Source organism: Engystomops pustulosus, chromosome 11 (genome assembly GCF_040894005.1).
Source record: "Engystomops pustulosus chromosome 11, aEngPut4.maternal, whole genome shotgun sequence".
NCBI classification, from domain to species: domain Eukaryota; kingdom Metazoa; phylum Chordata; class Amphibia; order Anura; family Leptodactylidae; genus Engystomops; species Engystomops pustulosus.
The window spans coordinates 78,707,705-78,731,391 of record NC_092421.1 but is presented as its reverse complement, the minus strand read 5'-3'; the positions used below and the strand labels follow the sequence as shown (position 1 = coordinate 78,731,391).

Below are 23,687 nucleotides of genomic sequence, written 5' to 3'. Positions count from 1 at the left end.
TTTGCACAGTGTATGCGGCTTTCTTATGTCTTGCACTGAGGAGAAGCTTCCAGACTCTGCCATAAAGCCCCGACTGCTGGAGGCTGCACTGATAGGTGACTCCCATCTCCTACTGCATCTCTGGCGCTCAGCCAAAGTGATCTTGGGTTCTTCTTTATTTCTCTGACCAAGGCTCTTTTCCCATGATTGCCTTGTTTGGCTGGACGACCAGGTCAAGGAAAAGTTGTGATCATCCCAATATTCTTCCATTTAGGGATTATGGAGGCCACTGTGCTCTAAGGAACCTTGAGTGGTACAGAAATTCTTTTGTAACCATGACAATTCTGTCTCTGAGCTCCTTGGGCAGTTCCTTAGACCTCATTATTCTCATGAGCTCTGATATGCACTGTGAGCTGTGAGGTCTTATACAGACATGTGTGCGCCTTTCCTAATGGAGTCCAATCAGTTTAATTAAACAGCTGGCCTCCAATGAAGGAGTAGAACCATCTCAAGGAGGATCAGAAGAAAATAGACATCATGTAAGTTATATATGAGTGTCACAGAAAGGGGTCTGAAAACTTATGACCATGTGATATTTCAGCTTTTCTTGTATAAAAAATTTGCAAAAATATCTACATTTCAGATTTTTGTCAAGATGGGGACGAGTGTATATTAACGTGCAAAAAAAAAGAACTTACTAATTGGCTGCAATGAAAAAAAAGTGTAAAGGGTCTGAATACTTTCCCTACCCATTGTACAAGGTGTGTACAATATTATATAATAATATAATTATTATATTATATTGGGGGGCATAGTTTGGGCCATGGAAATCCTGTCCTGTCCTTCAGGATGACTCCCCCCCTGCAGTACCGCGCTGACCACCAGAGGGCAGTGTGCTGCAGTCCTATGCTCTGTAGAGCCCCGCACCATAGAGTCCTGTTTTCCCGGCTGGGGGCGGAAGTGCTCGCTGTACCGGAGGCCGCACGTGGATCCAGCGTGGACCGGAGACATCGATCATCATGGGGAAGACCGGGAAGCTCCGCTCCGGCACCGCCGGGAAAGTCAAGCGCTGGAAGAAGGGACACAGCAGCGACTCCAACCCCGAGGCCAAGCGTCACCGGGAGGCAGCCAGGAGCCGCTTCTTCAGCCGCCCGTCCGGTGAGAAACGCTCAGTGTGAACAGCAGGTTACAGTGATGTGGCACTGTGTGCATAGCAGCGGCGGCACGGGCGACCTTAAAGGGACTGTCCAGTTTCATGTTCATGAAGCTTTATTGAGAGTAATCCAGCTTTTAGATGTTCTGGATGGTTTAATGTTTCTGCTTGCTGTCAGTGAATCACATGCAGAAGTTAAAGACCTGTCCTGCAGCCAATCTAAATTATTACATGTATCTGCACAGCTCATTCCCTAATCACAGGGCACATGACAAGTGTCTGCTACCTGATGCCCCCTGATCTGAAGAATTAGGGACCCCTTCACCCTCACTCCGACTAGGGCACCGCTGCTTGGTCTATGGCCAGTCATAATTATTTGTTTATTTTAGTGCCAGTTAGGAGGAGTAGTCAGTCGGCCCGCGGAGGCTGGCGAGGAGTAGTCAGTCGGCCCGCGGAGGCTGGCGAGGAGTAGTCAGTCGGCCCGCGGAGGCTGCTGTAATTTTATGTTTTAACATACATTCATGGTGTACAGTTTGCTAATGGAGGCCAAAGGACTTGTGATCACATGACTTGCTGAGAAGAGGCATGGGACATTGGGAGGAGTAGATGGGAGGGGTTGACCAAGCAGGATACGCCCCCTCTGTTGCCAGGGTATATAATATAAACTTGATTTATGTTGATGTAAGTGAAACGCTGACTGCATGCAGTGATATATTCTTATAAATCCTGTCTGTGCATGAAGAGTTTGGACTTGGTGAGCGTCCACATACACAGTAACGATGCCATTCAGGGAAATATGTCCCCCACCCCCCATAGGTTATTATGGCCTCTGCTGAAAGTGTAGTCTGGATGCAACATATAGTGAGCAGGCAAGAGGCCCAAAGAAGGTCTCCATCTGCCGTCATAGCTATGAACACATTTTAGAAATCAAAAGCTTTCCTCTCATACAAACTGAACATGTCCAATAAACATGATGTGAACAGAACCGAAGCGTTCGGTCCTGTACAAATACTGTGATCTGCATCCACCTACACGACGCTTCTGGAGCAGCTGCTGATGTGTTTAGCTCTATATTGTATCTTCTTCTCGGCTCAGAGCACGGTTTGTAGTCTGTTGCCTTGGAGACGCATAATTTCTGCATCGCTGCGGTGAAACAAAAAGGCTATGTACTTTAGATCAAATTAAAGACGGTACAAGCACATTTTAAAGGAAATCTAACATCCAAACCCATCCTGATAAACCAGGGACATTGCTCATAGATCCAGGCACCGGGACTGTGGTATCTTCTTATATGTGTTATCCATGCCCTCTTTCCTGCTAAAATCTACTTCTAATTATGCTAATGAGTTAGAAGGGCTCTGAAGGTGTTACCAGAGCCCCTCCATGCTGTAGTTTTACAGGTTGTTTTATTGTGCAGGAGCAATTTCCCCTCCTTCTGCCCTACTAGCTCATTAGCATAATTGTGAAAGTTGATTTTCGAAAGGAGGCGGCCATGGATGACAAATATAAGAAGATACCACAGTCCCGGTGCCTGGATCTATGAGTAATGTCCCTGGTTTATCAGGATGGGTTTTGATGGGTTTGGGTTTTATACTATGGAGTGTAAAAGGTCCATAATTCAGCAGACAAGCAGACAAGTTTTTCCAATCCTTTATGACCTCCTACTTTACTTGTATCCATGTAATATTTCATGGAAAGCTCCTGGGAAGTTGCGGGATGCCTTAGGGTCTTATTACTAGCTCAGTACCTTCAGGTGATATAACCCAGGTGTGATTTCTACCCTACAGGTAAAAGTGACCTGACTGTAGACGCTCTAAAGCTGCACAATGATCTCCAGTCGGGGTCGTTCTCCGTACACAAGAAGCCGGAAGAAGACATGGAAGAGGATGCGGAAATGGCTGTTACGGAAAAGTCAGGCGCCACCTTCCTGAGTGGTTTGTCCGACTGCACCAATCTAACCTTTGGCAAAGTGCAGAGATACTGGGAGTCCAACTCAGCCGCTCATAAAGAGGTAGGAGGGTCATCCGAGGGGTTCATGTGCCGCACTGCGGGGCATAGTCATCGCTTCTGAAGACTGAGGAGTCTTGGTTGAGAATTTTTCTACTGACTGACACCATCAGAACAGCAGATTTTCAGCTGAATAAATGGTTCCATCTCAATGATCCAGAATGAAGACCCGACTATTCCTTATACAATATGCGACCGATAATTAAAGTCAGAGGATCCATTTTTTAACCAACCAAGTAGCGATGACTGTATCTGTATTATGTGATGTGGTACATGGATGGCACATATTTTTTTTTCCCTGCTCCAATAACTTCTGCTTTTTTTTTTTAAAAGTGTTTATTTTTGGAATTTTTTAGAACTTTTGTAGGAACAACATTAATACAACTTGGTACAGAAATACAATGTCATACATACATTGCGGCAACAATATTTTGACAGTAACGGTGCGTCTTGACCTTATAAGACATAATTTGACATTGCCATTGCTGTTAGGTATAGTATAATGTAAATGAAGCGTTACCGCAGCCCAAGCTACCAACTCACTCGCACATCACACATACAACAACAACAACTACATTCACACACTTCCTCCCCCTTCCCCCTTGACACACCAGGTGGGATTAAGGATGCTAGAAACAAATAACTTCTGCTTTTGACCCATCTCAGATCTGTGCGGTGCTGGCGGCTGTGACCGAGGTGATCCGATCCCAGGGGGGAAACGAGACCGAGACAGAATACTTTGCAGCGCTGGTAGGTGTTTGTCCTCCATTTATGAAGGGTGTATATTGAGCTTCTGGTCTGACTCCAGTAACAGCACGGGCAATGTTCAATGAAAAACATCACTTACAGACTTACTCTTGCATCTCTGATAAAGAAGTGAGTCTGATCTGCCCGGTGTTTTCTTATAGATGACAACCCTGGAAGCTGTTGAATCCTCAGAGTCTTTGGCTGCAGTTGCTTATCTGCTGAATCTGGTAATGAAGAGGTAAGTGGGTTGACTTGTTACGTTGTCATGTGACACTATGTACAATTTGCTCAGCTCCTCCCGCTCTATAACATGCTGCCCGCAGATAGGACACTATGCATTCTGCTCAGCTCCTCTTGCTCTATATCAAGCTCCCTGCAAAAAGGATACTATATACAATCTGCTCAGCTCCTCCTGCTCTATAACATGCTGCCTGCAGATAGGACACTATGTACAATCTGCTCAGCTCCTCCTGCTATATAACATGCTGCCTGCAGATAGGACACTATGTACAATCTGCTCAGCTCCTCCTGCTCTATAACATGCTGCCTGCAGATAGGACACTATGTACAATCTGCTCAGCTCCTCCTGCTCTATAACATGCTGCCTGCAGATATATTTTTTCTATGCCTTGACCTTCTAATATCCCTCAGGGTCCCAGGTCCGGTGATGATTAAGAAGTTTTCCGACACATCTAAAGCTTTTATGGACATTCTGGCGTCGCAGGTCAAAACTGGAAGCATCTCTGCTGTTAGATGGGTAAGTGGTGTTTTTGGTTTTTACAGGTCTATTCACCCTCTGCACTTCAAAGGGTGATGCACATTACATATCCACAATAGGGTGGGCTGCAGGATTAAAAATGTATAGTATTGTATGCATCCTCTTCAGGGCAGACACTATGATTGCACTGTCCCATTGCAGCTGCACGGACAATCAAATAGAACTATTTTCTTATATAATTTTAAAGAGAAATGATGTATTTTTGGTTGTAGATCATCTCCTGCTTGGCTGTGCTGTTACGTAAGCAGGACCTGTCTGTGTGGAGTTACCCGTCCACGCTGCAGGTGTACCACGGGCTGCTGAGCTTCACCGTCCATGCTAAACCTAAGGTAAGGGTTCACACCGCACACAAGCCATAATGCAAGAAACTATTGCAGTTTGTGTTTTATTGTATATTTTACAGAGTTGCTTTTTGTTTGATTTCTTAGATCCGTAAGGCGGCACAGCTCGGCGTATGCTCCATCCTAAAGGGCAGCGAGTTCATGTTTTCTGATTCGCCCCCCGCTCACCACCCAGCCGCACAGTCTACCGCTAAATTTTGTATCCAGGAAATTGAAAAATCTGGAGGTAAGTTTGCTGGGCACTGGGTTATAGATCTTACCTTCAGAGGCATAATACGACAAGGTGACTTCAGCTGAGGCCAGATTTATATGGGTGTCTTCAGTCTGTAGAATATGGACAATACATCATCCATAATTCTATACCGAACACTGTGCAGAAACCTAGATTCCCAGCATCCTGCAGAGACCTAAGATGCTGGGAGTCCCTGCCTCTTTGCAGGATTACTCTCTTCTGCTGAAAATCTGATTGGACAGAGACTCCTAGCATCATAGATGACAATGATGTTTGTAGTCCGGGTCCTGCACAGTGTTCGGCGTGGGAAAGCTGCCTGATGACAGCAGCAAATTGCACCGTACATGTCGGTCTGTTAACTAACATTTAGCACCATAGTGAGGGAGAAGCTGCGTCCTGTGACCTGCTATCCGCTAGAGGAGAGCTGCTCTCAAGTAGAAATCTGTAACGTGACTTCAAAATTTACTCACAATGGAGAAGTTTTTGAAGAGACTAAGATGAAACTTCACCCATTTATTCTTGACTGTCTTGATGTTTTACCCAGGCAGCGCAGAAGCCACCACCACCCTGCACATGCTGACCCTGCTGAAGGATGTGCTGCCCTGTTTCCCTGTCAGTCTAGTAAAGTCTTGTTGTGAGACCCTACTGAAAGTCATGACCCTGAGTCACGTGGTAAGTAGACATACTATAATACATCAGCTTTCCTTTTTTTTTTCCCTCATATTTAAAGGGAACTTGTCATCTCCGATCAGCTAAATAAACCCTGGACAGTACTGAAGAGTCATCTCAATGCTTGCCTTTCATTTATCCAGTCAAGGAGGCGGAAAAGCTTTCCAATTCAGTCAAGCTGTTCCCACCTCCTCACGGCGGCTCTGGCTTGGACCCAGGCCCCAAGACACTATTCCCGGCTCTATGTCACTGGTTTCAAACTTTCCTGCATACGCAGTCTGCCTGTTAGTTTTGCGCTGGCGTCTGTAGCCGCCCATACAGGTGCACCGAGCACGGCAGTACCAAACAGAGCAGTCGTGAGGAGTCGGGCAGAACTTGGCTGAATCGGAAAGCCGTCCCTCCTTCTTGACTGGATAAATGAATGACTATTAGAAGAATAAAATGAGTTTTTATCACACAACAGCAATTTAGAGTAACTGGATTAGAAGCATTGAGATGACTTTATAGTGTTCTCCAAGGTAATGTCCGGGTTTAATCAGCTGATCGGACATCTCGCACATGAGATGAACAAGAAAATTGAATACACCGAGAATCTTACAGATCTAAGCAGGTGCTGTCTCTACAGCACACAATGAGGCACCTGTTTCAAGGTTTTGTGAGGAGTGAGAAGGTAGAAAGAGGGCCCTGCACTGTCACCTACCAGACATTTATGAGTCGTCCATTTTCACTCCATTTTTCAAGTTGAGGTATCGCAATGAGGAAAGAATTGTGGACCAGTGGAACCACGTTTCCTGGAAGTGGGATGCTTGTTTGGGATCTGAGTACAACAGGTTCTCTATTCGATATAATTCGTTAACCCTTCAGAACCATTGGAGGATGGAGAGGGAGTCAGGGGAACGCCAGGAGGCCGGGGTGTAGTGCACATTACGGTCAACTGGAGGAGGACTGTGATTGTGACCTATAGTGCATTGATAGGATAGTAATATACAGAATGCCTCATGGGAGTCATAATTGCCATAAAGATAATTTAATTTTATTTCTCTAAAAACAAATACAATGTATGAAGAATAAACATTAAGGGGACACCTTGATGCGGTAATGTGTGTGCTCCACGTAATGTGCCGTTCATACAGCTGGCATACGCCCACCATATAACTGTGTGTAAAAGTGGCCTTAGGGAGAGGGGAAGGGGCCAACAAGCACACAAATCAATCAAAAGATATAAACATCATTGGATTAAAAAACTTTGTCCATCATTGGTGGACAGGGAGGAATAGCCAGAGAAAGCCTCTCCCTGCCAGCAGTGTGCAGGCACCTGTCATCTTCTCCTCCGCCTCTCCCCTGCACACTCACCCCAGCAAGTCATTCTCATTGCAACTACCCCCTTGGGACTCACATTGCACCGATTTTATGGAGCAGGTAATATTAAATGCAGATGTGTGACAAAGGCATTTTTTAATCCGAAAAAACAGGGGTACCGCACTCCTATGTAGAGTGGATGGTGCTTGCGTCGGGTACTCAACCCCAATATACAGTAGAAAAACACGTAGCACACATCCTTTATGAGTTTAACGATTTCTTTTTCTTTTAATTCATATCATATTATATGGTATACAGCTCCACCATAAAAATCACAGGAAGATCATATAAAGTAATAACAGATCCAAATGATTCTTTCAGCGACGTTTCGGTCTGAGTCGACCTTTGTCAAGCATGATCTGTAACTAATATAAAGAGTAGAGCATAATTAGTGTAATGGTATTTTTTAAATCCACATGCCAGTGGCTATTGGAACCTGTCATCATGTAAAAAATAGGTAGAAGATAGGTTCCATTTTTGGCAGCATCGGTCTGTGAAATCCGAATTGATTGTCAGTTGTATTTGATGCAGAGGGTGAACTCTGCCCCCATCTCTAGATAAGTAGTGGATGAGAGGTTACATCCCGGCTGCTTAAAGGGATGCACAATGTCTTGCAGGACGGCTACCTGTAGATGGCGCTAGGGGACACTTTCTTATTGAATTGCTGCAGTTGACGTAGACCCCTGAAGGGTTTCCTCTGTCTGGTGGTTGTCATCGCTCTCTGTGACGGGTTGAAAATACTTGTGCACAAGTGATGGAACTTTGTGTAAAACTGGCGCAAGATGGACACTTTTTTTCCTGTGAATTTTTTTGGCTGGCTGATTTTTTTTTGTAATGAGTTATCAGTCAGAAATGTAAGCACCTTGTACCGTCGCTTGGTCAGATTGGCAATAAAATGTTGCAGTAATTTTTAATGTGTACGTTTACCAGTTAAATGAGAGATGTTAGACCATTTACACAGCTTAAAGAAAAAAAAAAAAAAAAAAAAAGTTGATGGACGAGAAATATTATGTTCCTGTAGTTCTGTAGTGTGACTGTCCAGGATGATATATATGGGATGTAGACTGTCTCCTGACCGCTGCTAGCAGTGATTTTGTGTATGTACATCTGTCTGTAACCTGCACGTCTCTGTCCTGCAGCTGATCACCGCCTGCGCCATGCAAGCCTTTCATGCCCTCTTCAACTCCAAGCCGAGCACCCAAGCGCTGACTGCAGAGCTCAATGCCCAGATCATCACTGTGAGTACCAGGCAGCGCTCCCCTGTATACCCCTGGAATACCCCCATATACCCCCGTATAACCCTCTATACTGAATAATGGATTTTTTTTTTTAAACATCTTCTTTTTGCTCCTCTGACAGGCTCTTTATGACTATCTGCCCAATGAGAACGACTTGCAGCCCTTGCTGGCCTGGCTCGCTGTGATGGAACAAGCGCACATCAATCTCTCCCGGTACGGATGATTTTTATATAAGGGAAAGGCCCAAACCCTCAGGGTCCCATAGATCGGACCACCCACTGATAACAGCCTTTACTAAGGAGCATCCATCTAGGTTCAACTCCCTAGATAATTCTGTCTCTTCCTTTGTTCAAGTTTCTATTGATTGATTTCTATACATTATATCCTGTAGTTTGATATTTCACCACATGGGGGCAGATGAGGTCATTGAGGCTACATATTACTGGAGCAACTGGTGAAGGGAAAATCTCCCATCAACATCCTGATAAACCAGGGACATTACTCATAGATCCAGGCACCGGGGACTGTGGTACTTTTATAATAATGCTAATGGAAAGGGCTCAGAGGGTGTTACCAGAGCCCCTCTGTGCTGTAGCTTTACAGGTTGTAACACTGCAGAAACAAAAGCTGTGTGAGTTTACATTAGACAAGAGGAGGGGGGGGGTGTTAAGGGAGAAGCGTGAGACAGTGTAACAGTCTGTGAAGCTACAACTTGGAGGGGCTCTATAACACTCCCAGATCCTCTTAGGTTCATTAGCATAGTTTTAAAACTTGATTTTAGAAGGAAGGAGACAATGGATAACAAATATAAGATGATGACCACATCACGGTGCCTGGATCTATGAGTAAGTGTCCCGGGTTTATTCTGATGGTAGATTTCCTTTAAGCAATGTTTCCAAAACAGAAGAGGTCACTCAGTATAATAAGGATTTCCTAGTAATAATACATTTCCTATATATAGGATGATCTGACATCCACGCCCATTACCAATAAGATTTCTAAAGGGGTTACGGCTACTACTACTTTTGGGGTTTGTTACTGTTTGTGCAGTAACTGATTTTTTTTGTTGCAGATTGCAGAGTGACTTGTGTCTTGGTCACCTTCCTCGCCTTTTCTCTACATCCATGAATTGCCTCCTGTCCCCTCACCCGCAGGTTGTGTCTGCAGCTGCTCGTATATTGATGGTGGGTGTTCGGCTATAACTCGGGGTTGTGATGGGTGTAAAAACGATTATAAGATATTAATGTTATTGGTTCTGCTTTCTGTTCCCCAGTCTCTCCTTACTGAATGCGTTGCACCTCACGTTGCAGGAATCGGGAAGGTCTCTGCCTCTTCATCTGCCGGACCTGCTGGTCACATCTGTAAAATGTTTAAGTGAGTTACTCCAGAGGCTCGTCCTGTGCCCTCCGTGTGGTGGTGATGCTACTTTTAGGGTTATTCACTCTTTCTATAACCTAAGGACCAAGGTTTTGGGTTAATTCTTCGTGAAGTGTTAAGGAAGTCTGGAAGTTTCATTCCGGTGAAAGGGACAAGCGCAGGAATTTCCCCAACTAATTGGCAAAAAGACTAAGGTCCAATTCACACCTGCTAGGTCCTCAAACAATAAGAGACTAAAGGATCCATTAAAATGTCCGTTGATTTCCATGGAGCGTCTGTTTGCACCACTGCTGTTATTGTGTTGGGAAAATTAGGGAGCTGCAGCGATGTTTTCCATCTTGCATACTGGTCGCCTAACAGAGGTGGTGCACACGGACACTAATGGATGCTAGTAAAAGTCCATTGAAACCTTGGGACATTTTGACAGATCCATTAGACTTGCGTTATCATGACAGCTTTCCGAATGCAGGCGTGAACCAGGCCTCACAGATGTTTTGTGGAATGGAAAGAAACTTTCTCATATAGTTTGGTTGTAGTTCAAAGTCTTATTTGCATAAGTGCACATTATAATATTAAAGAGGATCTTTCACCACCTCAGATCCCAATCTGTAGGGGCTACTATGCAGTGTCAGGGGCACTGTGCATTTTCTTTCCAGGCCCTGCAGCTGCAGAGATATCTGTCCTAGTATCTGACCATTTTAATCCTCTCCACTGTAAGAGAGGAGGTGCTGGAGCAGAGGAGGAGGGCGTCTGTCCAAACAGTGGTAGACGGTGTGATGAGCATAGAGGGATCACACCGTGCACATACACAGTGGCTTCTCTGCCATGGTCTGCCCCTGATTGGACTGTTTCAGAGATTGTTTGCATCTCCCTCCTCAGCAACCATGGGGGCCAGAAATTTTTTTTAAAGTGACCCCGAAACACTGGAAGCTCCTACATAATAGGATGTTCATCACAACATGTTGCAAGTAGCTAAAAGCTCTGGTTTATAAAAGGCTAGTGCAGGATAAGGGTTTGCTAATTCTCCTGATGATTGACGTTGCGTTCACACGTGGCAGTAACGCATAACAAGAGCTGAGAAGAGGAGATTTGCCTAATTCCACTACTGTCAACATTGCGTTTACAAAACTCAGTGAGTTGAACACCTCATGTGAACGCAGCCTGAGAATGAGAGTCTGAGAGTCACTGGAGAATTTCGGCTGCGCAGGCATGACCGGTGTGGTTTTCACTTCTAAGTTACTTACGGGGCAAAGTCCCTTAGAAGTGAATGTTGCTGTGGCTGATCTTGCACATGAGCATCTCCATTCATCAATGAGCGTTTGAGTAGTCACATCCTAGGGCGGCGTTCACACATGGCATTTACATTTCATTATGAAATGCGATACAACAGCTGAGTAGAGGAGAGTTGCCTAATTACATTGTTAACATCTGCAACACAATGTTTATGCATCTTAAGCACGTTGCGTTTTGTAAACACAAATGTAAACAGCAATGTAATTGGACAAATCTCCTCTACTCAGCTGTTGTACCACATTTATAGTAATGTAAACGCTGCGTGTGAATGCAGCCAAAGACGTCGGACCCCACATGCCCATCCTGTGGATCCATAGTGGTAAATTCTGTATAAAGGGCTGCAGTGGGTTACAGGTTACACATCACATAGAACCGAGATCTTGGCTGTTTCTTATATCCAACAACCAACGGGGTGGGATGAGGTATAAGGTGCCATTCCTTCATGTATATCTTTCCAGGTCTGCAGAAGAAGGCCTGTCCTACAAGTTCCATGCCTCTTGGGCCTCCGTCCTCCAGGTCCTCCAGACATTTTTTGAGGTTGCTGGAAAGTCTTTGCACCCAATAATGAAGAAGGTAACGATGTGATGACACATAGTAACGCGGCTTCTCCTGTGTGTGGACTCTATGAACACTCGGCTATTGTCCATTTCAGTGCCTGCAGACTCTGGCTGACCTGCGGATATCGCCCCATTTCCGTTATACTGGAGAGCTGGATCGTGCGGTGGGAGCGGCTGTGGAGAACATGGGACCTGAGGTGGTCCTGAAAGCCATCCCCCTGCAGATTGACGGCACAGAGTAAGCAGCCGCCTCTTGTAGATGGGTGGGTTCTCTGCAGAAGGGATCTGATAATTATTTGGTCTCTCCTTCCAGCATGGACAGCATGGACTTCCCCCGCAGCTGGCTGGTGCCCGTCATCCGGGACTACGTGAAGAACACCGAGCTGGACTTCTTCACCAGATATTTCTTGCCTCTGGCTGAGAGATTAAAGAAGAGAGGTAATTCCCTGTTGTCTCCAATTTCACAAATTCAAAGATTTTTGAAGGAATTTCACAACTTTCTTTGGAATTTTGTGTTTTTGTTAACATAATTTTTTAAGCTCTCTGCTTGCTGTCAATGACTAGTAAGGTGCTTGGTCATACTCCTGGGGGCCTTTACAGAACTGTCTTAAGGGTCTGCTAGGATTGTAACCTGTCTAGTAATCCTTTGTTCACCAATCCATTTTCCCTGCACTGTTACATTGTAGCAGAATATCTTATGTCTTTAGCTCTTAGAGGTTTTCCTGGATTAGGTGTAGAGGATTCTCTCTGGTGAATGGTTCTAGGTGTGGACAGCCTTGAACAAGAATGTTCTTATTCATTGACAGTTAGCGGAGATCTGAAAAATGGGGATGAATTGAAACACAATGGGAATTCATTGTGTCTAGATCAGTAGCCAGCACATTTGGCACATTTGTTATAGATTTTATTTCCTGTTGAAGTTGGTAGAGGAGGAATAGGCATCCTAATGAATCAAAGGAGGTGTCCGGAGGATTAAAGAAATGTCAGCTTTCTTCCAAAAACAGCTCCTCTCCTGACCATAGGTAGCATGTGGTATTGCAACTAAGCTCAATTCGTATAATAATAATTCCTTTATTTATATAGTGCACACAGATTGCGCTGCGCTGCACAGAGCTTTCCACATGAGTGCCTGTCCCCAATGGGGCTCACAATGTAATCAACCTACCGGTATGTTTTGAAGTGTGAGAGGAAACCCGTGCAAACACGGAGAGAACATACAAACTCTTGACCCTGGGACTTGAACCCAGGTCCACTGCGCTGCAGGGCTGTAATGCTAACCACTGAGCCGCTGTTGTGCTTGCCCAACTAGGCCACCGCCCCTGCCCAACTAGGCCACCGCCCCTGCCCAACTAGGCCACCGCCCCTGCCCAACTAGGCCACCGCCCCTCCCAACTAGGCCACCGCCCCTGCCCAACTAGGCCACCGCCCCTGCCCGCACAAGCCATGGCCAGGTGTGGAGCTGTTAAGGGAAGAAAACAGCCATTTTTTAGCCTCCAGACATCCCCTTCAAGCATGCCGATCAGGAGGTAGGGGCTGTGATGTGCCTTTATAGAAAACACATTACATTCTGCATTAGAAGAGCTTCAGAAGACCCTCGTTACACCTTGAAGTAGATCAATATAAATAATTAGTTGCACAAGAGGAAATGGCAGTTTTCATATCAGAGATAAAGTGTCCGGTTTAACGAGGGACAGAATATAAAAGAGGGCCCTCTACAGGAAATAAGAACCCATGTGCCATTTTCTGATATTTTCAGTAAAATATTAACTAAATATTCTGTATTCTCTGTAGCCAGTGATCTCGCTGAAGCTGGAAGAAATCTCGAGGCCAAGATCTATGAGACTCTTCAGTGGCAGGTAAGTAATGGCACAGGAGGCCTGCAGTTCTGGACTGAGAAGCCAGTACCTGTGCAGAATTCTTTTCATATCTAATTGGGTTTAGTGATCCTACAGCAGATCCTGGTCGTGTGATTGCCCGTGCAGCCACCAGATGTTGTGTTGCATGCCCTGGGGTTCAGTGGTAAGATGGTAATGTCATGTGTGTTGCAGATCTGGACCATGTTACCGGGCTTCTGCATCAGACCCACGGATGTTGCTATCTGCTTCAAGAACATTGCAAAAACTTTGGGAACGATCATCATGGATCAGCCAGAGCTCCGTCTCACCGCCTGTCAGGCTCTGCGCACCCTCATAAACAAAGGATGTGAAGCAGGTATTGGCTCTTTGATGCTAAACTATTAAATTTAGGAAGAAAACCAGAACCTGGATGTAATGTCCATTGGATACCAGATAATTTTCTGTTTGCTACATTGTGACCTTTAGGGGCCACATCTATTCCTTATAATAGGGGTCTAGTTTACTCCATACTCTCATAGACGTGAATGGAGCATCACTGCATCTACGTGACCATCCATAAGGAGTTTTCTGATTGGTGGGAGTCCAATCTCTGGGTCCTATCAGTCCTGCGGGTTGATTATAACTTAGAATCTATGAAGATCTCCAGAGTCCTTAAAGGAACAGTCCAGTCGCAGCTAATTCATTGAGTAATACATGGTGCAGGGCCTGGAAGGAGACTCTTTGTTGTAGGAATACAATGAAGATCTGTCGTGCCCCTCCCTCCAGGCCTTGCACCATTCAATGAATTAGCTTTGGCTGGAGTGTTCCTTTAATTCTATATGGGTACGTAGCCAGCTCGGGTCTCAAATAACAGGTCCTTATGCTTGGTGCAAACTATTGTATGTATTAATGACCCGTCAAAGTTGATGGAAAGAGTATTTGCAGATAAGACGTCACCTTCAAAACGGAAACTCTACTTTTTTTTATGCTGTCATAGTCCTCCTGACTTAGTCTTGGTGGCTTAGGGCTTATTCACTGGACTGTGTTATATGGTCCATATTATGTTACAAAATCCCATTCCCACTGCAGGTCTAGTGACCCTATCATAAGGCATCGGTGGTGCTGATAGTTTGGATCAATAGTCTTTCATCAGTCTGGCCATTATGATGTATTACCGCTCGAGTGATGGTTGACCATTTATAGGTGTCAGGGTCACCGGTGCAGATCTCATTCATAGATGGGACCTGGAGACTGGTGGGAACCTAATTGTTGGGTCCTGCACTAATCTGATACCGACAATGAAGGGCAGTGTCACAGGTGCAGATCTCATTCATAGATATAGGCCATCACTCTATATTTTAGAAATATCCCTTTAAACCATTGTGCAATGAGCCTGAGCCATTCTCGCTTACTCAAAGTATCCCCCTCGGGGCTTCCTTATAGACTGCCCCCCTTATAGCCACGTCACCAGCTTATGCAAATGTCCAATCCTTCCTGTGTCCATGATTACCGGGAAGACTGTGTGTCTACATAGAAAAGATACAAACATGTCACAGAAACGTCCAGAATTGTCATCGCTGACTTTATCCCTTCACATTTACATTAAACCCATCGTGACAGCGGCTTGTTCCATCTTGTCACCTTCCCGCATGATATGAAGCGCACGGGAACTCGCTGAAATCTCCTCCGACTTAATCCACAAGGATTAAGCTTCATGCGGAACAGAATGACAAACGCAGCTCGAATTAATAGTCATTTTTATTTGTTATTTTTGGACAGAGGGCGATAAAGCTGAAGTGAGCCGCTTAGCCAAGAACTACCTTCCTATACTGTTCAATGTGTATATCAAAGCGCCTGCACCCGGAGAAGCCACTACTCACAAGTTTCCCATCATGGAAACCATCCGAGCTTACCTGTCCATAACAGACGAGCAGGTAAGGGGGTCATCCATTAACTTACCCATCTACTATCTTACACATTGCACCTTGGATGGGTGTATTGGGGGTTTGCGTCTATCGCCTATTATTACAACTCATTGTGTTCTTCATTTACAGCTGGTCTGCGATTTATTAGCAAAAGCCAGTGCAAAGGTGTCCGAGAAGACGGAGGCTGAGAAGTGAGTAACCGCTGTAATGGAGACTGGATTTGTTGCATCCTGTACACCATAATGATTACCCTTACTCATAGATCCAGACACCGTGACTGTGGCAATAATCTTATCCATGGCCTTCTCTCATCTAAACAGCAACTTTTAAAGTTATGCTAATGAGCCTGAGGGGCTCTGTTGGGAGTTTCCAGAGGCCCTCCATGCTCCACCTTTACAGGCTGTTACATTGTTTCTCCCTCCCCCCTGTCTGCTGTAATATCACACACTAGGAGGGAGAAGTTCTGCACAGTGTAACAGCCTGTGAGGCTGCAGCATGTGGGGGGGGGGGGCACTTGTTAAGCCCCGAGGAGCCCTTCAGGCTCATTAATATAACTAAAAGAATTGATTTTAGAAGGAAGGATGCCATGGATAACGGTGCTTGAATCTATCAGTAAGTGTCCCTGGTTTATCATGATGGGTTGAGGTCGCAGTTTACAAAGAAATGATATAAAGTTTTGAAGTTCTGGATATTTTTTTTGTACATAAATTTTAATCCTATGCCAAAACAATCTAAAGTACCAAATACAGAACAGAGCACACATAGATTTACTTTGATTTTGTGTGTTGACAAGTCAGCATTGATCTGTGCAGGAAAAAACGGAATGTATGTGGATTTTAAGTAATTTCCTTTATTTTAATAACATCAGGGCACATTGTGTGTACCAAAAACCATCAAGCCAATAACAATAGTGTAAAATTCTGAGTGTGTAAATCCATCCTCCTGTTTTTTATTTGTTTTTTTTTTAAATCAAATATTTTTTATTAACAATTTTTATACAAGAAAAAGACAACAACCTTTCTCAGTGTTTAACTTCCATCCTCCTGTTTTAATAATGGCAAACGTCTGTGTTTTCTTCTGGAGTTTGTTGCTGGTGGTGAACATCATTCGGATCAGCGGTTTTTATTATGAGGACTTCAATGATGTTTTGTGTTGTCCTTTTGCAGGCTCCTCGTGCTGGATCTCATTACAGCAATGGCCCCTTTTGCGGATGAGCAGTCTATGACCAAGGTTTACCAGTCCATTCTCCCGCTACTTGAGGTCAGTGACAAGTCATTAAGCATTTAGGTGGGTTTATGGGGTATAGTATGATATATATGGGTTACACCTTCAGGATCATGCCCCATCTCTTAATTGAGCCCCTGAAACTGCATTCTCTGGGGGTCTACATCCCCTGACGGATGTCGGATGCTTATGAAAATATCATAGAATTGAGCGATGTGTCTGTAACCTGAAAAGCTCAGTTCTGTGCTGTTTCCATAATACTGTCAGCAGATATGGGGAAAGCTACTAACATATCAGACCTGTATGGAATATCCTGAATATTTCCTTGCGGAGATCATGGATGCACAGGAATGTCCCCCCGTTGGTCGCTGTACTGTATACAGGTTAGGGATTGGCCATGATGTGTTTGCCTAGTATCTGCAGTGGCTGCTATCAAGATGCCTTATTCCCTCTGTAACTATCAGATCCCAGTTACAGGCAAAATCTGCAATACCAAATAGAAATATAAAATGTCCTATGTTGCAGCCACCGGTGACTTTCTAGTGACTGTTCTTTCTTATTACATCAGGAGAAAAACCACAGTCTGCAGAAGAAGGCGTACCGGATCCTGGAGGAGATCTGCGCAGGGCAGAGGCCGCCATGTGTGGACTTTGTCAACAAGAACTTGGAGGAACTGCAAAAAACTCTGCTGGGCTCCCTGAAGAGTGCGGCATCTCCAGCCAAGAGGGTGAGCGGGTGACACTTGTCCCAGCGGGTGCATCCTCATTGTCGTAGGGACATACACCTGATCATAAGCTGCTATAACCATGCAGACTGCAGCCATTGTTGGGTATTATCCCTGCAGTGCTGTGTAATGTTTGTAGCAGCAGGACTTGGGCCTCTTACATACCGTACTAGCGAGTGTGATGCGTCCACCTTGCATTACAGTCGCAGCATGTGCCGGCTGCATCATCCAACCTGAAAGCTGAGCAACCAGAACTGACCTTAACATGCAGAGTTCATTTCTGGGTGTCAGTGTTTGAGCTGGACCTTCCAGTCAGCAAAAGCTGCGAGTATGATCCTAGTGTGTATATTTCAGGAGTGTAGCTTCTATACGTGCACTGTGCTCTTTGAAGCTAGTGTTGGGTATTGGTCCTGGAGAGATGTGTAATTATACCTTTGTACTTGCAGCAGGACTGTGACATTTGGATTTATATTCCAGGATTATAGCGTCTATTGTACGACTACACATCTCTCCAGGGACAATACCTTACGCTGTCTGCAATCTGTATGGTCAAAGCTGTTTGGTGTTTTCCTATTATGGACTGGTGGTGGGGTCTCAATACTGGGACCTCCAGTGATCTCCAGGGGTCTACACCTCTTTTTAGCTCTCCACAGGGAATAGCTGTAAGTTTAGGAAACTTTTCAGGCGCATGCATCTCATGTATGTCCTCTGGCATTGTATGTCAGGCATATTACTCACCGTTTCTAGCTGAGCTAATTTGCAATGTGTTGAATTTTCTGCAGTGGTCACTACACTTATATAAAAGTTTTTGCTCCGTCCTTTATAATTTGGGACTTACTGGAGCGGGCACAGAAAGTCGTTTCTTGTTGGCTGCGTCTGTCTGTGGTGGAGGAAACCCTTTGTCCCAGGTGGCTTATTACGGCTGTCACTTGAGCTGGAGTAATTGGGAACATTTTACTTCTTGAATGTTGGAACGAGTTGCAATTATTTGTGAATCATGTCAGGGGCCGGTGACTGCCGAGCTCCGGTCCTGTGTACTGAAAACATTATTAATGGTGGGCGCTCGGCGGGGAAGGTGACTTTGAACTTTTGCTTTATCCTTTGTTGGCAGCCGCGTCTGAAGTGTCTGACACACATCGTCAAGCAACTCACATCGGAACATGAAGAATTCATGACGTCTATTATCCCGGAGGTAAGGGTCCTTCTGCTTTCATGTATCTTGTTATACAGGGACCGTCCGGATTCTCCACTTCATAATATATTGTACTCGGGTTTATGTTCCCAGCTTCATAAAAAACTTTGAGAAGAATCTGTGTAAGAGATGAGAATCTCCCTGTATTGTCAGGCTTTTGATCTGCAGCTTAAAGAAGAGCTTATTAACGCAGCTGACACTTGTGTCTTGCTAAATTATTTGTATTCCCTGGGAGCTATCACTTGTAGGAATCTCCTCTCTCCGCTCTGTGATTTGACTACTGTCTACTGTCTACTTCTCAGTAAGATCCGTGATTTCTTTCTGATCAAATGAGTTGTCCCGAGGGACCGCCGTGTTCCCAAAAATGTGAGTCCCTTTCCCCCTAATGAATGGAGTGAGCTCACACCCCACCCCACCATTCATTCTCCCTGGCTCTGACGGAGGAGGCCAAGCACAACACTCGGCAGTGCCATGGACAGGGACTGGAGCTACTACTCATCCTAGAGCTTTCTCTCAATTCATAAAGACGCTTTGTAGTCTTTATAACTGATAATCTTATTATTCCCTGTGAATAAGGGATAATGTGCAGCCGAGGGACAGCCCCATTAAAAGGAAATCTACCGTCTGTAATCTCCTTTTTTAATTAGCTCCTGAGTTAGATTTATTAAACTTTATTATGCAAATTACCTGCAGTGGAGTAATCTCTCTGAGCTCCTGGGGCTCTATGTCCTGAGTCGCCTCTATAGAGACCACCCACCCTCCCCCTGTGTGTCCAATTGGCACGGCCCATGCCGACACAGTGGCTCATGATCCCCTCCCGGCCTTAATGAGCAACAACCTGCTGGGAGCTCCTGCTGTACCTGTGCGGGCCATGCTGCAGCCTCTACAGGTGGCATAGACGTGTAGTGGCTACTCGGGGTTTGGAGTAATCTCTGTGAGCTCCAAGGGCTCTACGTCCTAAGTAGCCTCTATAGAGACCACACACCCTCCCCCTGTGTGTCCGGCACTGTGCGGTACTGCCCATGCTACATGACGATGTAGTGGCTCCTCAGGGCATGGAGTAGCCTTAGCCCTGGGAGCTCACAGAGGCTACTCCACACCACGAGCTGCATGGAAATTTACATATATCTACCTCTTGACCCACTCAAAAAAAGGAGATTCCATATGTTAGAATCTGCACAGTTAAAGGAAATCTATGAGTCTGATGATCACTGGCTTATAACCCCCTTCAGGTGCCTTGTTATAGAGGAAGATATTTATACTGAATTGTTGCAGATTTATATATACTTTTTCCTTTCAGGTGATGATTTGTACCAAAGAAGTGTCAGTGAGCGCCAGGAAGAGTGCGTACACCCTGCTGGCGGAGATCGGCCATGCCTTCCTGCGTTTTATCAGCGATCCAAAAGGTAAAGCGAATAATCTATTAGTGCCGCATCTAGCGCCAGTCTGCTGCAGGATTAGGGACCTGGATCTGTAGTTGTTACAGTTTATATTGAGGGTATTTGTTTCCTCTTACAGAAGCCCTGGAGCGATACCTGACGGTTGTCTATGCAGGACTGACCGGCTCCGTCACCATGATCACCTGCACTGTCCTCACCCTCACCAGACTCGTATTTGAATTTAAAGGTGAGTAATGGGGACCTGCGGGAGATGGACGGTAGTATCTTCATTTCATGTAGGTTATTTATGATGTAAATGGTGATTGATAGAAGAGATTAAATATATAATTGCGATTCATCATCATGTGTTCCCAGCTTTTAGCACTTTCCTATGTATTGGATAAGTAATTTCTCTTTCTGCCCCGACAGATCACATGGGGAATGAGGTGATTGAGCAGCTGCTGCAGAACGTCTGCCTTTTGCTAAGTTGCAAGACGAGAGATGTGGTGAAGGCGGCGCTGGGCTTCATTAAAGTTATTATCTTTATCATGGAACTAAAAATCCTCACTCGCCACCTGGAGATGATGGTAAGTCTGGGTGTAGTAGATAAAAGGGGTTTTCTTGGATTTCTGGACACAGCCACAGGCAGGGCCAAGTCAGCAGCGTCAGGACACTTCCAGCAAACCGTGAGTGTCAGGACACAGCCGACCATTGCAACGTGTAGGCTCAGTACACTTTACTGTTACCCATGAGCTAATGGGGGGTGTTCTAGGATTCCCAGAAAACCGATTTACCTTCTTAAAGGGATTTAACTATAATTGAGACTCAAGTCTTTATCCACAAGTTGAGTGGATTAATTTGACTGACCACTGAAGCTTCTCTACTGAGCATGTACATAAAGTGCACAACCCATGCTACATGGAGCCTGTCGAGCCTTAAGCTTTGGCCCACACCCTGCTGACTGAGTCCAATGAGCACCGTACTCAGCAATCTCCATCAGCTCCATAGGGATGAACAGGGCAGCCGGGACATGTGGGAAAACCCCTTTAACACTAATTTATTGTAATGAGGTCTCTGAGAAAAAAAAATTATCATTTTATTTTCGCCTTGTTCTATGCCTGTAGATGGAAGCTATCGGAAACATAAACCAGGACATGAGGCGGCATTTCCGTGTGAAGCTGAAGAACATCTTTACAAAGTTCATTCGCAAATTTGGGTAAGGATGAGCCGGATGTGTGTTACTAGGTAGATAATGGTTGTAGGCGCAGGCTATGGGGCTATGCATAATATTCCACATGCAGGATAGTATACATGTTTTTACCTTTCCTGCTTTCTATATCGGCTGCACTGTATGTAGCTGTAATCTGCATTTTTCTGTATTTCCAGGTTTGAGTTAGTGAAGGAAATGCTCCCAGCGGATTATCACAAAGTCCTGATCAACATCCGCAAGGCTGAAGCTAAAAACAAGAAGAAAAAAGCATTAAAACGCGCAGCGTCCGAGGGGGATGAAGATGATGGCAAAGTCACAAAACTCAAAGGAGATGAGTAAGTAACAAAGGGTTAATGAACACTGGCTAGATGATCAATAATGATTGTTTGGCTGGATGCTGTTCCCCTCGAGTCCCCCATACACATGCACTCTGGGCTCGGCTGAGGATGCAATCTCCTGCCACACGCCTCTGGTGATACTGTCACTCTGTGACATATCATCTGCCATCAAAATCCAAAGATGTATTGGCATGTTTGATATCCCCTTGTCCCAAAAGTCCCGATTTATCCAATCATAAAAAACGTAAATTCCCTGTGGTGAACGCTGTAACGGAAAATTGCTCCCTAATGTCCGAATCAACACTTTACAACACACAATAAAAATAATAAAAAGTGATCGATGTGGTTGTGCAGTCCCCAAAATTGTAGTAATGAAATCGACATTTAGGTCCGCAAAAACACTTCATAGCTCCGTACACTAAAGTATGAATAAAGTTATTAGCATCTGAATAGTGCAAAACACAAAAACAAAAAATGCTTTGGCAGGAAGGAGTTAAAGAGGACGCCACCACTTACAGCACAAGATGAGAAAAGATAGAAAAAGAGGTTTTAAATCTAATTCTCTTTTATTGCAAAAAGTGGAGGAAGTTCTAGGCTGTTGCAGAAACTCTTTGATAGAACTCAACTTTTCCATCTTGGTAATAATACAGTGTGTCAAGTACCAAACCTAATATGAAAAATTTAGGCTTTTTTAACAAGATTTAAAGTACATCTACCACCAAGTATGCAAATGAGCCCGAGAGGGGCTCCAGACTTCATAGATGTAAATGAAACCTGGAGCCCCCGAGGCTCATTTACATACAGTCCTTCAGATAATTGTAGAATGGTACAGAAAGTGTTAAATGATTAGAATTATGACTGTGTATATTGACCACTAGGGGGAGCCAATGTGTGTTTACAGTGTTCTCACTGTACAAGACCTATTCAGCTAAACTCATCAGCTCCCTCTAGTGGTGGCTGTAACAAGCTCCATACCAGAAACATGTTTCCCCTGACTAGTGTATGTTAAAAGATTCAACACAGAAAATCAAAGATTTTCAGTAACTTACCTGCTGTGCCTCCATGTTTAGCATTGAAGACATCTTGGCGGATACAGATGAAGAGGATGAAGAGGAGGATAAAAAACAGACAAAGCAGCAGAAGAAACAGGTGCGGCAGATGAGCCAGGCGTGGCTGAAGGAGGGAGAAGGGGATGAGCCTCTCAATTTCCTGGATCCAAACGCTGCTCAGCGGGTATTAGGTAGGTTCCCTCCTGTAGGTGGCTCTGACTTATCGCTTTAAGGCGGGAGAGTTGCTGCGGGCCTGATCTGTGATGGACATAAGCAGTATAAGGGATGGGAATTTTACAGATCCCATTCAGATGCTGCACAAGGTCACCTGCGGTGCAGGTAAGTAGTCTTCTTGCTCATGGTTTCAGCCATTGCAGCACAACATTTTCAACAATTTCCTGCAGAATGTCTATAACAGCCGGGCGCCCCACGTCACCCCAGTATTACAGGAAGTTTTCCTTTGTTGCAGCGCAGCAGAACGCACAAGTTATGACATTTCTTGAGTTATTTTTCAAAGATTCTTCAGTTTTTGTCACATTTTTTGGCTCTTGCCATTAACTCCATTAACCCTGCGAGAGCCAGCGGCAGTCAATGCCGATCTGCCTGGGACTCCATAATCTCTCCATAGGGGAGATGCTTTAACATGTTGCGTTTTAGACCAGTGCAAAGTAGAACTAGACAGTTCTCTGCTGCGCCAGATTAACCCCTGATGCTGGATGATTAACCCCTAAAGGACTAGGCCACTTTAGAGCTTTTAGAATGATTTTTAAACCTGCTCTGTGTCACTCTGTGGTTATAGCCTTGGAACGACTTGGCGTATCCAGGGAATTTCAGGATTACTTTCTCATAACACTTTGTATATTAGTTGATTTGGATGTGTCTTTAGTGTTTAGTTATGTACCACTAGCAAACATTCTCAGTTTTCAAAGTTCTAAATTCTTTGCTTTTTAGGCAGGTGGTGATGGCACCCAAATAGCTTCATAACTAACATTTCCCAGATGTCTGCTTTACAATGCTGTGGTTTTCTCTTCCTCTCATTCTTCTAGAATGTTACGGGGCTTAGAATTTTGGGTGCAATTTT

At 44.8% G+C, this 23,687-nt stretch overlaps 1 protein-coding gene across 1 annotated transcript in view; it reads left to right on the top strand.

Moving 5' to 3' along the window:
* Positions 1 to 894: 894 nt before the first annotated feature.
* The window catches only part of RRP12 (ribosomal RNA processing 12 homolog), a 29,039-nt gene continuing 6,246 nt past the window's right edge, over positions 895 to 23,687 (top strand). Inside the window, exons 1-28 of the mRNA XM_072131031.1 lie at positions 895 to 1,137; positions 2,920 to 3,143; positions 3,806 to 3,889; positions 4,048 to 4,124; positions 4,538 to 4,643; positions 4,877 to 4,993; positions 5,093 to 5,231; positions 5,782 to 5,909; positions 8,405 to 8,503; positions 8,625 to 8,716; positions 9,576 to 9,687; positions 9,777 to 9,877; positions 11,632 to 11,746; positions 11,826 to 11,968; positions 12,044 to 12,168; positions 13,522 to 13,586; positions 13,779 to 13,941; positions 15,345 to 15,499; positions 15,620 to 15,681; positions 16,657 to 16,750; positions 17,283 to 17,441; positions 18,550 to 18,630; positions 19,931 to 20,036; positions 20,149 to 20,256; positions 20,439 to 20,596; positions 21,134 to 21,225; positions 21,396 to 21,554; positions 22,628 to 22,797. Coding sequence (XP_071987132.1) covers positions 999 to 1,137; positions 2,920 to 3,143; positions 3,806 to 3,889; positions 4,048 to 4,124; positions 4,538 to 4,643; positions 4,877 to 4,993; positions 5,093 to 5,231; positions 5,782 to 5,909; positions 8,405 to 8,503; positions 8,625 to 8,716; positions 9,576 to 9,687; positions 9,777 to 9,877; positions 11,632 to 11,746; positions 11,826 to 11,968; positions 12,044 to 12,168; positions 13,522 to 13,586; positions 13,779 to 13,941; positions 15,345 to 15,499; positions 15,620 to 15,681; positions 16,657 to 16,750; positions 17,283 to 17,441; positions 18,550 to 18,630; positions 19,931 to 20,036; positions 20,149 to 20,256; positions 20,439 to 20,596; positions 21,134 to 21,225; positions 21,396 to 21,554; positions 22,628 to 22,797 — 3,373 coding nt within the window. The 5' untranslated portion in view covers positions 895 to 998. The remainder of the gene's footprint in view (positions 1,138 to 2,919; positions 3,144 to 3,805; positions 3,890 to 4,047; positions 4,125 to 4,537; positions 4,644 to 4,876; positions 4,994 to 5,092; positions 5,232 to 5,781; positions 5,910 to 8,404; positions 8,504 to 8,624; positions 8,717 to 9,575; positions 9,688 to 9,776; positions 9,878 to 11,631; positions 11,747 to 11,825; positions 11,969 to 12,043; positions 12,169 to 13,521; positions 13,587 to 13,778; positions 13,942 to 15,344; positions 15,500 to 15,619; positions 15,682 to 16,656; positions 16,751 to 17,282; positions 17,442 to 18,549; positions 18,631 to 19,930; positions 20,037 to 20,148; positions 20,257 to 20,438; positions 20,597 to 21,133; positions 21,226 to 21,395; positions 21,555 to 22,627; positions 22,798 to 23,687) is intronic.